This window comes from Nannobrachium achirus (assembly GCF_963921795.1).
Source record: "Nannobrachium achirus genome assembly, chromosome: 16".
NCBI lineage: Eukaryota > Metazoa > Chordata > Actinopteri > Myctophiformes > Myctophidae > Nannobrachium > Nannobrachium achirus.
The window spans coordinates 10,418,092-10,435,591 of record NC_137823.1 but is presented as its reverse complement, the minus strand read 5'-3'; the positions used below and the strand labels follow the sequence as shown (position 1 = coordinate 10,435,591).

The 17,500-nt window shown below is 46.0% G+C and overlaps 1 protein-coding gene and 1 pseudogene across 2 annotated transcripts in view; one reads left to right on the top strand and one right to left on the bottom strand.

The window, feature by feature from the left end:
• The window catches only part of lratd1 (LRAT domain containing 1), an 8,873-nt gene extending 1,462 nt beyond the window's left edge, over window positions 1–7,411 (bottom strand). Inside the window, exons 1-4 of the mRNA XM_080743921.1 lie at window positions 7,192–7,411; window positions 5,763–6,124; window positions 2,746–2,925; window positions 1–1,784 (exon numbers count right to left, since the gene is read on the bottom strand). The exon at window positions 1–1,784 is cut by the window's left edge and continues 1,462 nt beyond it. Coding sequence (XP_080600047.1) covers window positions 1,329–1,784; window positions 2,746–2,925; window positions 5,763–6,068 — 942 coding nt within the window. The 5' untranslated portion in view covers window positions 6,069–6,124; window positions 7,192–7,411 and the 3' untranslated portion in view covers window positions 1–1,328. The remainder of the gene's footprint in view (window positions 1,785–2,745; window positions 2,926–5,762; window positions 6,125–7,191) is intronic.
• The window catches only part of LOC308300783 (E3 ubiquitin-protein ligase TRIM39-like), a 224,157-nt pseudogene that overhangs the window by 110,187 nt on the left and 96,470 nt on the right, over window positions 1–17,500 (top strand). The gene's annotated exons all lie outside the window — the stretch shown is intronic.

Below are 17,500 nucleotides of genomic sequence, written 5' to 3'. Positions count from 1 at the left end.
AATCGCGTCTTGTCTGTCCGTTCCGCGTCTGGCGAACAGGAGATGTTGGTGGAGGAATTTAGAGAGAGGAGGATCAGACACCACCCCCCAGGAGAATGAGACTTGCAGGACACTGCCAAAAACCCCAGGAGCTGCCAGCCAGCAAAAACTGGTGCTGTGGGAAAAACCAACACATGGGCACCAGTCACGAGGACGTCCCACACTAACATAATGTGGATCTACTCAAGAAGAAAGACGCAGTCTGAGCGCAAAGCACCAACGAGCTGTCCTGATGTATGGAGAACTGGGATGACTGGAAGCGACGACGGAGGGCTCGTCTGTCCGTCCAAACATTAATCCCGGATTAGCTCGTTTCGGAAACCTCTGCCTCCGCTATACAGCTCCGAGATGAGGATCCTGGTCGTACAATGCCCATATTGCGATTTTCACGGTGATAGTTCGCTGGGTTTTCCCGATTCTCGCCTTCACCAAAAATCGTATCCAAAAAAGTAAAGTTCCCATGATACCTGTCTCTCAGATGTCTACTTTTTTTTTTGCGGTCGGGGGAAATCCAAGCGATGCTTTTGAAACAATACTTTTCAATCGCTCGTTTTGGTCAGCCAGTTCTATGTTTTTTGGTCAACCTGTTGGACAGTTTTCTCGCCACCGACCGCTTGGTGGCCAAACATTTCTGCAACACAGATTACTGGCCAGTATAGTCACCCATGCGCATTACTGCTTCCGTAAAATTTCACTGGGAAAAACAGGAAAATCGCGCTCTTTCGAACGACCATCATTTCGACCAGAGGGTTAGCGACTCACTCCACGGAGGTTAGGGTTAGGGTGAGGGTTAGAGTCGGGTGTCGAAAAGATGACATGTAGTAACAGCGACACGCTGCCGGAAAAACATGGAACCATAGACATAGAAAGGTAGACGCCTCCTTCGGCTCCGGGGCATGTGCATCGAGGGACCAAGGGAATCCGCGTGCATCCCTTCCACGTGCGTCACACATACGGACGTTGCTAGGCCAATCAGAGGCAGGTGGGGGCGGGTATTTTTGTACACAGCCTGTAAGAACAGCTGAGCAGCGCAACATCGGAACCGTCTCTGTTGAACTGAATTGTAGTCCTTGGATAAGTCCCGGAAAAGACGTGCTGTGATTGGCCAGTAGTCACTTGACTGGTAACAGTCCCTCAGTTTTTTTCCAGGAAGTCCGGACTACAATTGTTCCACGTCGCTCCATTGAACTGCAGAGTCGAATGAGGCATCTAGCTTTTTATATCTGTGCATGGAACTGCATGGCTGACAAAACGAGCGAGGTTTCTGAAAAGGAGCTGATAATCCCAGATCACTCCTTCAGCCCGCCACTGCCGCCACGGACCATCTGCAGCTCCTTGAGGATCCCGCTGGCGTCCACACGTCTCCTCTCGCGGATCATGTCCTCCAGACTGTGGAAGAGCAGCGTGTGCACGTTGCGCACGTTGCCGTTGCCGCCGCCCGCGCCCAGGTGCACCTTCAGGAAGTAGCGCCGCTGCTGCCGCTGCTCCTCCGCCATCGGTGCGAGCGCCTCGCCGCCGGCCTTGAACTCGCGCTTGCCGAAGCGGCACCAGGCGGCGAAGCTCTCCGAGTTGGTCCAGCAGATGTCGCCGCTGCTCAGGCCCAGGTGCCCGGCGGCGTTCTGCGTCACCAAGTCAGCGGGCAGCGGCCGGTAGCGATAGCGGTCGTTCACGATCCTCCCGCGCCGCCCGTTGCTCACCTCAAGCAGGCTGTCCCGGCGGATCTCCCCCTTGTGCAGGTGGATGACCTGTGGGAGGGGCAATCCATACCTTTAACTGATTATAGACAATAATCGATAATGCATTTAAATGTTTTTTGTTGTTTAGTCTACTTTGGGGGTCGAAAATGTGTCATTTTGCTTTTCACCGAAGTAATTCTTAAAATTAGCAAGTACATATCTGATCTGCAAGCTCACACTGCATCACGGCACAACGTGTTGTAAGCTTGTAGATCGGCTGAACGATGAAGTAAAAGCTTAGGGCTGATTAGTTCATCATGAATTAGCAATTAAAATTCATTGGGGTCGATTAGTCCACTCATGGAGGAAGTAATCCATAAAATAAAGCAGCCAAATAGCGGAAAAGTAATCCATAGAACAACAGTGTTTCTCAAAGTGGATTCCAGGGACTCCTTTTGTGGGTTCCTTTTGGGAGGTCTAAATTGACCCACAGAAGTTTGTAAATTTGACAGTGTACAAATTGAACGTTCCATTTGTACACTGTCAGAGTTAAGGGAAGACCTTGAAATTTGAATGTTTGAACAGTGCCCTGGTCGATGTGCTGGCAAACAATAGGAAGCCATAGGCCAGTGACCTTGTAAACCAAACGTTTTCAGGCCAAGGAACCCTTAGTTGAGAGAAAGATGAAGCAGGGACGGCCACAACCTGTTGTCATGATCATTTTATTTTGTCATGATCATTTTATTTTGGATTCATGTCAATTTGTGTTTTCAGGTATTTAACCACTTGAACTTAAGTTGGCCTTTCACTATGTACTTAGTCTGCTCCTATTCCCCCTCTACACCAAACCTCTTTGACAAAAATAGCCGATCTACAAGCGTTGTGAGCTTGTAGATCTGCTATTTTTGGCTAAAGATCTCAATGTAAGGACACAAGTATTAAAAAAAAGACTTTGAAGGGCCCCTGTTGGAACTCTGAGGACCCCCTAGGGGTCCCCCTAACAATAGGAAGCCATAGCTAGGACAGTGACCTGGTCTCCATGCTGGAACACGGCCCAGTGGGGAGCCTGTGCGCTGGCCACCAGCTCCAGCAGGTCCCCAGGCTTGCACATGGTCAGCAGGGTCTTGGCCGGGAACACGTGGAGGTCCTGGTTCTCCTGCAGCTTGGAGAAGATGCAGGTCCCCCGCGAGCAGAAGGCAGAGTACTGGACCTGACCAAGAAGATATCATGTTATATTAGTATTAGGTTGTCATGATTGATTATATGTGTGACTTTATTAACAGTCGATTATGTGTTCATCTATATGATATTCATCTATATGCCTGATCAGGCCAGGAATTTCACCATTTTAGGGGCATGGCCACTTGGACTTTGTTGTTGTCCATTTTTTAGGGCACAAAGGCCAAATGCCAGGCCAGGAAGGCCATCAAATAAAACAAGATTTTAGTCCATTGAAAGAATGTGTTGAATTTAACGGTTAGGGATGATAACCTAATCTGCGCTGTGAAATAGATCAATGATGGTATTTACAATCTGATCCATGCTCAGCCCTGCACCAATCAATGTCACTGGATTGGTTTAAAGATGGGGACTCGGGAGTTAATATTTCAGAATGGCCTCAGGTCATGCTATCGGTTTGAAGGGCACGTGGCCAAACTGAGGGGCAACGGAGGCCATGGCCTCCATGAAATTCCTGCCCTGTGCTTGATGATACAGTACATCATGACATTTGACGCCTCGTAAGAGTCTAGATATCTCCACAAGGCCTGATTGTTTTGGTACAGTCTGTCTTGTTATGGTTCAGCTCGTCCTTGAAGCAGCGACAGTAGAACTATTATGTTGTCTGACTTGTGCCTCCAGGCGGAACTACTGTATCACTGACATGAGTGTTATCATACTGACATGACTACTGTACCACTGACATGAGTGTTGCCACATTTTGCACACACAATCCTTGCCTGCCAAACCACAACCTCCACCCATCTATTCTCACATGGCCCTCTTCTAGCGCCACCCTGAGGCAGATTCTTGCACAAAACACATTTTTGGACACTACTCTTACAGATTTTGCCCTAAAATCACGCAAATCGATACACAGTATGTCTACACTCATGTCATCAACATCGATCTGTCCCATATAGCGCCACCATCAGGCGAATTTTTTCAAACCCATTTTTGGACACTGCTCCTACAGATTTTGCCCTAAAATCACGCAAATCGGTAAACAGTATGTCTACACTCATGTCATCAACATCGATCTGTCCCATATAGCGCCACCATCAGGCCGATTTTTTCAAACACATTTTTGGACACTGCTCCTACAGATTTTTCTCTAAAATCACGCTGCGACCTGATGGTCGCTTATCTACCGATTAGGGAGTCTTACTGGTCATACTGACATAACTACTGTACCACTGACATGAGTGTTATCATACTGACATGACTACTGTACCACTGACATGAGTGTTGCCACATTTTGCACATACACTCCTTGCCTGCCAAACCACAACCTCCACCCATCTATTCTCACATGGCCCTCTTCTAGCGCCACCATGAGGCCGATTCTTGCACAAAACATTTTTTTTTGGACACTGCTCCTACACATTTTGCCCTACAATCACGCAAATCGGTCACACTTGCTCTACACTCATGTCATCAATATGGATCTGTCCCATTTCGCGCCACCTTCAGGACGACTTTTTAAAACACATTTTTGGACACTACTCCTACAGATTTAGCCCTAAAATCACGCAAATCGGTACACAGTATGTCTACACTCATGTCATCAACATCGATCTGTCCCATATAGCGCCACCATCAGGCGGATTTTTTCAAACACATTTTTGGACACTGCTCCTACACATTTTGCCCTAAAATCACGCTGAGACCTGATGGTCATGTGCATAAAGCATAAACATCACCACCTACAGAAGTGCTGTTTCAACTCTTCAGCATTTACTGCTCTTTTCCTGGAAATGTCCTGCAATTGCATGGTTTCTTTCCCTGTTTTGTCTTTTTAATTGTTATGGAGAAGGGAGTTTTTTGTCGAAACTCGAAATATCAAGAAACCACTCCATTCCCTTTGAAAAGCAGAATCCACCTTCATAGGTAGATTAGGTAGAATAGCTGATCTACAAGCTCAATGTTCTGCAAAATCCCCTGAAAATCGACTGTCTTGCCAGTGGCAGGACGTGTGAAGTTTTGAAATATACTATATGTGACCGATGCTGGAGAAAAGGTCCATATGTAGGCATTGGTCTTTTTTCTGCTTTTTTGCAGATCATGAAAGTACAGAACATAAGCCTTCAAATGACGTGTCATTGATTGCAATCGGAATATATTTGAATGTAGTTAAAACCTCAAACCAAGATTCTGAATAAAGGGCTCTCAAAGTTTGTCACACTACTGGCAGTCAGGTAAGGGCTGTGAACAATGGATTGTTAACTCCACCCCTCACCCGCCCTAACCTATTGGTGGTGATCTGCAGCTGAAACCTGAGAACAACAACCACACATTAGCCAACAGAAACTGCAGATTTAAATGTTGGCTTTCACATGTTAATGTGTGTCTCCACCCCCCAGAGGGGTGTAAAGAAACACAAAAACACAGCTCTGTTTACAAACTAATGTAAGCTGTTTAATGATTCTCAAATGGAGATCTGTTGCAATGAGAAGGTCTCAAACATACACTCCTAGATAATATGGGAAAAAAGGATAAACACCAAAAATCCAAAATCAAACCTATTTTGTTAATTTGCTAGACTTTGCCATTGCCTACTTATGGACCTTTTCTCCAGCCTCTGTCACATATGTACTATAGTCATACAACTTCATTCTATTGAAGTAAGTTATAGCATAAACCCATTGTCTGAACGTTCCAATTTCTGACTTTTTGGCCAAATGTCAGATCAATGCCCTAGTTTTAAAATTTAAGATTTTTTGCCAATATAAATACTAGTCTCTAGTTAAAAAACGTAGAAAACTGTCTGGTCTCCTAATCAATCGCCTCGATCGATTATCGATCGATCAGGGAGATTCCACGACGCACCTCCTGCAGCGCCACGGGACCCCCCTCCTCTTCCTCCTTCTCCTCCTCCTCGTCCTCCTCGTCCTCCCGATGCCCACCCTGCTCCTCCTTGGCGACGGGGTTCGTGGTCGTCGTTGTGGCGGCGCGGTCGCGACGGTCGTCCTCCGCCGCCTCGTCCTCTTCGTCGGAGAAGAAGTAGGCGACCCCGACGCGCAGCTCGTCCCTCTCCAGACCCCCGCTGCCCCCCAGGACGGAGGAGGAGGGGTCCCCGGTGGGCAGCTCGCTGTAGCTCAGGTGGCTGATCCTCCTGTCCAGTTGGTTGCCCATCAATGACCTGGCGGCGAGGCGGCAGAGGAGGAGGCATGGACGAGCTACTGCGGTGTCTGGACAGAGAGAGAGAGGGAAAGAGAGAGAGAGAGGGAGAGAGAGGAGGAGAGGGAGAGAGAGAGAGAGGGAGAGAGAGGAGTGGAGAGAGGGGGAGAGAGAGAGGAGAGGAGAGAGAAAGAAAGAGAGGTAGAGGGAGAAGGAGAGGGAGAGCCAGAGCGAGAGAGGAGTGGAGAGGGAGAGAAAGAAAGAGGAGTGGAGAGGGAGAGAAAGAAAGAGGAGTGGAGAGGGAGAGAAAGAAAGAGAGGGAGAGGAGAGAGAGAAAGAGAGTAGGGTGGTGGGGGTTAGAGGGAGTGCGAGTTGATGAAAGAGAAGGGAACAGACAGCGAGAGAGAGAGAGAGTGAGGGACCAAAGTGCTGTAAAAAAAAAAAAGACGACGCGCTAACATACAACACCTCCTCGGCGCCGATAGGATCTCTAATCCTCCGGCTTTCGCTCGGTGGCCGGGCGACAAGGTAACGAGGAAGAGACCACGTCCGATAAAGGAGGCATAGGGCGTCTCGACGGCACGCAGATAAGGCTGTATACGAGAGACAGAGAGAGAGAGAGAGAGACAGAGAGAGAGAGAGCAACAAAGCTTTCTACATCCCTCCCTCCCGTCAACAGACGAGAGTGGACGCGGTAATACGGAATGACACTTATTGTCAGTGGCGGCAGACACCTAGACTGAGAGCTCTCTCTCTCTCTCTCTCTCTCTCTCTCGTTTCTGAGCCAACAGAATGTGCTCCACTTAAAAAAAACACCATATCGTCGTGGTCGGGTGAAAACCTTGTATGTCCAAGACCGTTCATTTTGTATTTATCATTTTAAAAAATGAACTAAACTAGTGAAAATAGCTGATCTACAAGCACACAACGCCTCGCACCGCGAGGCGTTGTGTGCTTGTAGATGGGCTGTTTTACCTACTTTTGTGCGACAGCCTTGTATGATGAAGCAGGGCTTTACTTGGTGAAAAAAACGTACAAATTTGACAGTGACAATATCAATGGTTCACTCCCTTCCTCCCTTTCGCAACCCATTCAGTCGATCATTCATTCCGCGTGCGGCTTTCGTACAGCCCCTCACCTGCCACAGAGGAGACCGATGCAAGACCACAAAAAACACGCTTACACCAGTCCTCTGGGTTTAAACGGTCCCTTCTTCTTTTTTCAAAAAACAACAGACACACCCAACTCCGGGTCCATTCTCGTGCCGTTTACGCACGCATGCAGCAGCGCCAACGGGGGAGGGAGGGCGGGAAGGGGAAGGGAAAGAAACAGTATACTCCAGTCCGGCTCCAGCTCCAGCTCCGGTGTCCGTGCGCTCGGGCGCAACGCTCTCTGCCTTTCTGTCTGCACAGCCCCTGCTTCACTTTAAGTACTGCCCACAAGCCCCTCCCCCCCGGGCCCCTGCAGCTCGCTGATTGGAGCTCCGCCGGGCCGTCCGTCAAACGGCGGCGTCCAATGGGGGGGAGGTGGCTGCCTGGGCAAAGCATGGGGCTGCTGTTACCGTGGTGGCATGGCATGGGTTTGTGTTGTTGTATGGGGGGGAGAGAGAGAGAGAGAGAGAGAGAGAGAGAGAGAGAGAGAGAGAGAGAAAGGGAGAGGAGAGAGAGGGAGAGAGGAAGAGAGGGAGAGGGGGAGAGGGAGAATGGGAGAAGAGAGAGGGAGATGAGAGAGGGAGAGCGAGAGAGAGCAAGGGGGAACAGGGAGAAAGGGAGAGGAGAGAGAGAGAGAGAGAGAGAGAGAGAGAGGGAGAGGGAGAGGGAGAGAGGGAGAGGAGAGAGGGAGAGAAAGAGATGTCTGTAGGCTAGTGGAATTCTCTCTGCAATGTGCGTGACAGTTTTCAAGGCAACATCCCCGGCTGGCGTTTTCTTTGTTACTCTGGTTTGTTTTCCTGACCAGAATGCTGAGAATGAAAGTTAAAGACAGCATGCTGTTCCAACAGATGCTACTGTAGGTTCATTGTTGGATACCTCATATACAATCATTTCCTTTGTTAGTATCAAATTGTTACATCAATATAGTATATCGTCGTTGTCGGTGGAAACCTCGTATCTCCAAGTTTCAAATGTGTACGTTCTTTCGCAAATTAAAGCTTCATCATACAACGCCGTCGCACAAAAGTAGTGAAAACAGACGATCTGCAAGCACACAACGCCTGCTTGTAGATCGGCTGTTTTCACTAGTTTAAATCATTTTTAAAATGATAAATGCTAAACAAACTGTTTTGGACATACAAGGTTTTCACCCGACAACGACGATATTGTTTGGACAGATGCTAGGTTCATTGTTTACCTGGGATCCTAGTTTTTCTTTTTGCTTTGTTGTAAGTCTGTAAGCCTGAATTGTAATTAGTGTCGTTGCCAGGGCAGGAATTTCAGGGAGGCCATGAAGGCCATGGCCGTCGTTGCCCCTCAGTTTGGCCTTGTGCCCCTCAAACCAATGACATGACCTGAGGCCACAGTGGCCTTAATGCCCCAGCTGACTGTACCACTTTCTCCTATGTCTCTTTCTGGTCAATATGTAGACAGTAGACACCAGTGTCTCTTTCTGGTCAATATGTAGACAGTAGACACCAGTGTCTCTTTCTGGTCAATATGTAGACAGTAGACACCAGTGTCTCTTTCTGGTCAATATGTAGACAGTAGACACCAGTGTCTCTTTCTGGTCAATATTTAAACAGTATACACCAGTGTCTCTTTCTGGTCAATATTTAGACAGTCTCTTTTCTTGTCAATATGTAGACAGTAGACACCAGTGAGCATCTTTTTAAACCAATCCAGAATCTTTGATTGGCACAGGGTTGGATCAGATTGTAATTACCATTGTGTATTTATTTCACAGCAGATAGTCTACATGTTCAGTTTAAAATCATCCTTAACACTTAAATTCAATTGATTATTTCAATGGACTAAAATCGTGTTCATTTTTCCTGCCGTGGCATTCGGCCTTTGTGCCCTCAAACAATGGACACCACCAAAGGCCAAGTGGCCTTGACACTAACATGATGAAATTCCAGGCCTGGTGGTTGCTATAGGCAACATACTATAGTTCTCGGTCTGAGAATTCCTTGTAAGCTCAAGTGAACCTGTTTTTTTATTGACCTTTTGACTGTTGTTATCTGGGTGGCAAGGCCAGATACCCTGGACAATATATCGCTCAATCAGACAGGATTGGTCATGCTTCATTGACACAATAGTATCACAATATCTAATATAAATGTTAAGACGATAATGTTAATGCTGGCGACTCGCGTCAGTGCAACCACACTTGCAATTCCCCAGAATTGCACCTTTCTAGTTGCTTGCGCCAGCAGAGCGCGCAAGTACTGCGTTCGGTTGCGTATGTATACGTAGTACTAGGTATATGTCGTTGTCTTTGTTTGTTTAAGCCATAACCAATCAGGGACCAGAATTTCAGGCAATGTTGTCATTAACAGCCAATGAAGGACCAGCATTCCTGGTGATGCCAGTGGTGATGTCACCACTCATGGCCTCATGGCGCGCTCTGCTGGTACACAAGTAGGCCATACATGGCCTACTTGTGCATTAGGCAAAAGTTGGCACCTCGACAGAGTGCAGCTCGAGTTGCAATTGTCATGGGGAGTATGAACTTAACAGAAGGGTTTCAGTCATAGTGGAGTAGGGGTGTAACAATATAGTAACTGAATTGAAAAATCGGTTTTCATTTGCAATGATCAACTATATCGATATGCAAAATATATCGTACCGCTTTGGCTTTGTATCGTATCAGTATAGTTTTACAACAATGCAGATAATCAATATCGAATTGTTTTGCAGTGCAAATAATTGGTTGTATCTGAATCTAAGTATTTTTGCCTTGTATTTAGCAATTTTAAGAAGGAAAATGAAAAGGAGGGGTCTAATTACTTTTCCAATCCATATAGCTAGTCTTGGTCTATCAATAAATGTGTGTAATCTCTGTGTTCATGTCAAGGTGTGGGTTTGTCCATATGTGTTGAAATATAATGTCCATGTATATGCTAGAGAAACACATGCGCAATTGACACGTTTCACACACAGATTTTATTTCATTGCTAAATAGTTACTATATCGATTTTAAATCATTGAAACGAATCATATCGTATCGCCATGAATGAACCAATATCGTCCATATACCGTATTGTCAACCATGTCTCGTGATGCGTATCGAATCGTTGTTAAAATGGAGTATATGAATCTGTATGTGTGCCATTTCAACTCTTCAGTACATACTGCACTTTTCCTGAAAATGTCCTGCAACTGCAGGTTTCTTTCCCTGTTTTGACCTTCTAATGTCTATGCAGAATGGGAGAGTATTTTTGCAGAAACTTGCAAATGTCAAGAAACCACTCCATTCCCATTGAAAAGCAGAATCCTCCTTCATAAGTAGATTTAGCCTACATTTCGAAGTCAGAGAAGGCCATAAAAATAGCTGATCTACAAGCTCAATGTTCTGCAGATCCCCTGATAATCTACTGTCTTGCCAATGGCAGGGCGTGTGAAGATTTGAAATGGCACATCTGTAACCCCACGTAGCACATCTGTAAAACCCCAGGACAAAGATCCACTCGTCCTAGACTATTTGCCCTCCTGGCCCCCAAACGGTGGAATAAACTCCCTGTAACTACAGACTCACTTTAATTTGTGGCAGCGCCGTAAAAATGGCAGCAGCCGTGCACCCGTAAAATGCACACCCCTAATTTTGTTGTACTGTCTGTGTATGTGCTTGTACTTGTACATTGTTACAATGACAATAAACTTCTATTCTATTGTCACTCCCTAGGTTCCGCCGTGGACTGAAGACTCACCTCTTCAGACTCCACCTAAACCCATAGCACTACTGCAACACTCCCCTTCCCTCGATGACCACACATGAAGCTAGATAGCATTTTTAGTTTTAGATTTTTTTTTTGATGATTAAGTGTGTGGTCTATCTATGTTATTGTTTTTTCTAGATTGATATACCTATGCACATGTTATAATTTTGTTGATGTCCTGACATACCATCTGCTTATTATATCGTTGTATTACCTGCTTATTGTAAGTCGCTTTGGATTAAAAGAGTCTGCTAAATACCTAAACTGTAAATTGTAGCAGAAGTGTTCCAGTCATGGAGTAGATATGAACAGAGCTCTGTGCTGCAATGAACTCCATGCCTCTCTGCATCAACACATTCCCTGGAGGACTGAGTTGAAGTTCCTGCTGTCTGCTTCAGTATGTTGTATGTGTATGCTCTCTCTCTCTCTCTCTCTCTCTCTCTCTCTCTCTCTCTCTCTCTCTCTCTCTCTCTCTCTCTCTCTCTGCTTCAGTATGTTGTATGTGTATGCTCTCTCTCTCTCTCTCTCTCTCTCTCTCTCTCTCTCTCTCTCTCTCTCTCTCTCTGCTTCAGTATGTTGTATATCGCCGTTGTCGGGCAGAAACCTTGTACCTCCAAGTTTCAAATGTGTACGTTCTTTCGCAAAGCAAAGCCCTGCTTCATCATACAAGGTCGTTGCACAAAAGTAGTGAAAACAGCAGATCTACGAGCACACAACGCCTCGCGGTGCGAGGCGTTGTGTGCTTGTAGATCGGCTGTTTTCACTAGTTTAAATCATTTTTTTTAAAATGATAAATGCAAAACGAACGGTTTTGGACATACAAGGTTTTCACCCGACAACGATGATATGTAGGCCTATATATGCTCTCTCTCTCTCTCTCTCTCTCTCTCTCTCTCTCTCTCTCTCTCTCGCTCTCGCTCATTCAATTCCACTTTCTCTTGGCATGAGATGACATGCGTTGCAGTGCCAAAGGAAAACAATAAGCACTGAGAGATGATGTACAGTTAAGAGGGCATAAAGCATGGTGTGAACGGAGCTGTGTGTGGGCGTGTACAGGGGTTTGCTGTGGGCGTGGTTTACTGGTGCACTAATCCCCCATAGACCTTTACAAAAATATGTATATCAATTATCTTAATCCTATACTGTACAATCAAGCCATCCAGGATCCCATGAATCAAGACCATAAAAGCTGTTGATTTCAGTGAAAAGATATTTGAACATTTAATTAGGCCTATATGATATTGCATTTAATAAATACTTCTTTTTAACATATTTGATATAAATATTGTCTTTATAAAAGTGTATGGTAAAGTAAAAGTCAGGCATGCCCACTGCTATACCCTCTAGTTAATGGCACAGTCGGTAGTCGCCTCACAGCTAGAAGGTCCCGGGTTCGATTCCCGCCGGGGGACGCTGTGGTTGCTGAGGGAGTGTTCCCTCCTACACGTCATCAGCGCCCACACCCTAGGTGGGGTTGGCGAAAGGGCCTCTCTGTGTGGAGTTTGCATGTTCTCCTCATGTCTCCTAGGGTAGGTAGGTAACCTAAAAAAAAGAATACTCTATACTGCCTCCCCCTGGCCAGCCAGGGTGCCTGATGGAGGAGAAAGGAACTGGTTGGAATAACGTGTTCCTTCCATGTGCTAAATCCAACCGGGGAAACTCCCCCTGTCAGGTGATAAGAAGCGGCTTGCCCACTCCTCACGCACTGAAGGAAGCATGAGCTCAGTTCAGGGCCCTCCCCAGGATTACAATTTGAGCAAATTCGCAATGGGTGAAAAATGGGTTAGGGTAGAGTAAAAAAGTGTAGCTCAGTTTCTACCTCGTGTGTGCAGAGTGCAAAGTCTGTCTTTTGGGAGCCAGCTCTGTCTATAGCAGCCTTTCTCCATCACAAGACTGAGTTCACTGAGTCTGATAGTCAAGGTTTTCCTTATAGTTAATGATCAGACACAGTGCTCACTGCTCAGCTATTCTGCCTCTGTGAATTCTCTGCTTAAGATCTAAATAGCATTCCATGTTGCTCCAGGTTCAGGGTTGATTCTTTCCAATGTGTCAGATAGCTTCTTTCCCATACTACAGTGGCGTCAGTTCAGAAAAAGCTAAGGTATGGCAACATGACTGGTGTCGTGCACGCGCGAAGCCAGTCATGTTGCCATACCTTAGCAACAGGCATGATACATTTATTTTAAGAAGTACATTTATTTTTTCCTCTGTTATAAGGTTTCTTGGGCTGGATATGGCAGCCTGGAACAGTTGTTCAAATGCAGCTAATCTTGGCATGTTAGTAAACGTGCCACAATTAACAATAATGCATCGCACCTGTGCAGCTGACCTGCGGAACCTGGGAATATACCATTTTGTCAAGATGGGGAGAATACAAGTGTGGAGAATATAATTATAAATACCTTGTTAAAGTGACCGTTTTGTTAAATTGTGCATTTGTGGTTATTTTACTGTAATTTAACAACATAATAACCAGCACAGATAGACAAAGAGACATATTCATGGATTTATGTGTGTGTGTGTGTGTGTGTGTGTGTGTGTGTGTGTGTGTGTGTGTGTGTGTGTGTGTGTGTGTGTGTGTGTGTGTGTGTGTGTGCGTGCGCGCATGCGCGTGAGTGGGTGCCTGTGCATGTGTGTGAAGTGCACCAGGGTTACAGAGACAGAGGTAGGGGTTATTATATGTTGCAGACAGGGGGAAAAACGGAATTAATAAATAATTCAGAATATCACGGATAAATAAATCATCAGCCAGAGATATACAGAACTCTCGCACAAGAAGGATGTCCAACAGCACACACACACACACACACGTATGTATATTCAGTAAATAAATAGCAGTCAGTATCGTATCGTGAATTTGTACAAATCTTTGAATATATATATACCTGTATATATATATATATATATATATATATATATATATATATATATATATATATATATTATTTTTTTAAGCAAACATTTGTAACTCAAATATTGGCTTCTGGAGGGGTCCCTGGAACAACATATTTTGAGACGGGGCTCCGCAGCCGGCCAAATACATGTAATCTTGGGGGTCCTTGACATGAACAAGTTTGAGAATCACTGATTTTACTCGGTGCCGCGCTGCGAGCTTGTATATCTGCTATTTTTCAATGGTTGATAAAATAATTTGATTTAAATGTAATAATGTGTCCCCGGCATATAAAGGGCTCAAGGGCATGTTGTTATTCAGTAAATAAATAGCAGTCAATATCGTATGACAGTATTTACAGCTCTTTTCCTGAAAATGTCCTGCAAATGTTTTTCCACAGGTTTATATTAGAGTTTTCAAATTCTGCCTGAACCCGACCATACCCGAACCCGACCCGACATTTAGGGTAGGGTAGGGCCTAAAATGTATTCTAATTAGTCGGGCCGGGTAGGGTCTCGGGCTCAATGAAAAACATATATTTTTGTTATTATTTTATTAGCATTACTCTGTGATAGAGTAAGGAGAACCCGACCATACCCGAACCCGACCCGACATTTAAGGAAGGGTAGGGCCTTAAGTGTATGGTAGCTAGTCGGGCCGGGTAGGGCCTCCAGCCGGCCCAGTTAGGGCCCAGTTAGGGCCCAGTTAGGGCCGGGCCTTAATTTTCAGGCCCGTTGAGAACTTTTAGAACGTTTATTTCCCTGTTTTGCCTTTCAAATTTGTTATGGAGAATGGAGAATGTTTGCAGAAACTCACAAATGTCAAGAAACCACTCCATTCCCATTGAAACGCAGAATCCACCTAGATTTAAACAAAGTCAGAGAAGGTCATAAGAATAGCAAAAAAAAAAAAAAGAGATAGCTGCTCTACAAGCTCAATGTTCTGCAAATCCCCTGAAAATCTACTGTCAATGGCAGGACTTGAAATGGTAGGCTACATCTGTATACTGTATAACAGGACTTGTGAGGTGAATGCATGTCCACAAAAAATGTACATTTTGTGCAGAGACTGTGGACTGAAGATGGGGGTTGGGAGGAGGTATGCAGCGCACCCCACCCCACCCTACCCCACCCCCACGTCTATCCCAACCCCCACTCCTTCCCCAACTTACACCCCCACCCCCACCTCCACCCCCACCCTGGGGGGAGCCAGACTCCACCCTCCACCTCCCAAATCACACTGTCTGTTCATTTCTTTATTTCTAGGAGGAGGAGAGGACAGGACAGGACAGGACAGGACAGGACAGGACAGGACAGGACAGGACAGGACAGGACAGGACAGGGGCGTCAACTGGGTATGGCAAGCTATGGCAGCTGCCATACCTTGGCTACAGGGGGAAATAATAAAATTTACTTTTCATTGTGTCTGTTGCTAAGGTATGGCAACATGACTGGTGTCTTGCACGCGTGCCCTCAGTCATGTTGCCGTACCTTAGCTTTTGCTGAACTGACGCCACTGAGGAGAGGAGAGGAGAATTGAAAAGAGGAATGGAGAAGAGAAGAGAAGAGAAGAGAAGAGAAGAGAAGAGAAGAGAAGAGAAGAGAAGAGAAGAGAAGAGAAGAGAAGAGACAAAGGAGGGGAGAACAGGAGAGGAGAGGGGAGCGGAGAGTAGAAACGAGGGAGGACAAGAGAGGAGAGGAGAGGGGAGGAGAGCACAATGGGGCAGACACGTGTAGAATAGAAAAGAGGAGAGGAGAGAGAAAGAGAGGAGAGGAGAGGAGAGGAGAGGAGAGGAGAGGAGAGGAGAGGAGAGAGAAAGAGAGGAGAGGAGAGGAGAGGCGAGGAGAGGAGAGGAGCGTTAAAAAGAGCAGAATGTGATGGCAGATAGTTCTGCAGTCGCTGCAACGCAGCGCGCTTATCATCCTCTGAGATACCAGCACATGAGAGCACACACACACACACGCATGCACACACGTTAGCACGCACGCACAAACACACACACACACACACACACACACACACACACACACACACACACACACACACACACACACACACACACACACACACACACACACACACACACGCGTGCATGGACGCACACACATACACTCACAGAGATGTGCAGAGAATAATAAATATGCCAACTGTATACCAACACACACACACACATACACGCGTATACAGTACCACGGATAAACACGAGTGTGTGTGTGTGTGTGTGTGTGTGTGTGTGTGTGTGTGTGTGTGTGTGTGTGTGTGTGTGTGTGTGTGTGTGTGTAAATTGATTGAAAGATAGGAGTCAGAATCACGCCCAGTGGAGCAGATGTAATTACTGGTTCTAATGCATAGCGCTCACACCTCGAGAGCAGGGCGCGCATGTGTGTGTGTGTGTGTGTGTGTGTGTGTGTGTGTGTGTGTGTGTGTGTGTACACTCACGTCTTTACACATTGTACAGTGAAGAAATGTATGTGTAAAAACAGTGTGCGTGTGTGTGAATTCATCACAGCATCATGTGAAGGCAACGACAGACAAAGGAATGGCTGATATCATGTCATATATGGATTTATTAGTTGTTTTTTGGAGTTGTGTGGAACACAAGCTCCCTATACGTGGCCGTGTGTGTAGGTATGTGGGTATGTGGGTGGGTGGGTCTGTGGGTCTGTATGTAGCCTGTATGTAGTAACCCTGGGTGACCAGAGAGGTGCTGTTGAGTCTAGCCTGCCCTGAGCATCAACTGCAATACACACACACACACACACACACACACACACACACACACACACACACACACACACACACACACACACACACACAGCTCCACTTCGAACAGAGGTTCGATTTTATTGTTTCAATTACACAGGCAGCGATATGCTGGCTCCCCTGACTCCCAAAGTGTGCACGTGCACAGCACACGTGCACACATTTGTATCACTGTACTTGTGTGAAAACATCCTCATAATAGGACTGTCAATTTCTGTGGTGGAAAAAGTACTCACATTTTGTAATTAAGTAAAAGTATCAATACTGCAATGTAGAAATACTCTGTTAGGGTGCCCTCACACCAAAATACCTAGAGTGGAATCCGCCAATGCATTTCAATGAGAATGGGGCGTTTTTCGTCAGTAGAGGATTTCTGCAAAAAAGCGCTCCATTCTCATTGAAATGTATTCGCGGAAAGTCTGGAATTCAAAATGTACTTGAGTAAAAGTATGAAAGTATTAGTATCAAAATTAGGGATGCGGTATCGGTACTCGCGGTATCGGTACTCGCGCCGATACAACCCTATTTTGCTGTACTCGTACTCGCCCGATACTTCTGACGGCAGCGGCCGATACCGAACAGGGGCGTCACAAGGGGGAGAAAAGTGGGACTGGGTTACTGGGGCTCAAGGTGAAAGCCAGGGCCTTAATTATTTTATACTTTTGCTATTGAAAAATAGCAGATATGCAAGCTCACAGTGCCGCACTGCAAGCTTGCAGATCTGCTATTTTTTAAATACCCCATGAAGAACATTGCGGAGCCTGACTGGTAATTGTGGTCACAATGACCCACAGCGGGTGCACGCTGAACGGAGTGAACGCTGGCATTCAGCGGCAGCAGGCTGTCTGTCTGTCTTTCTGCTGCTTCAACATGAGTAGGCCTACATTGAGTGATTTAGCAGCATCATTCATTAATCTT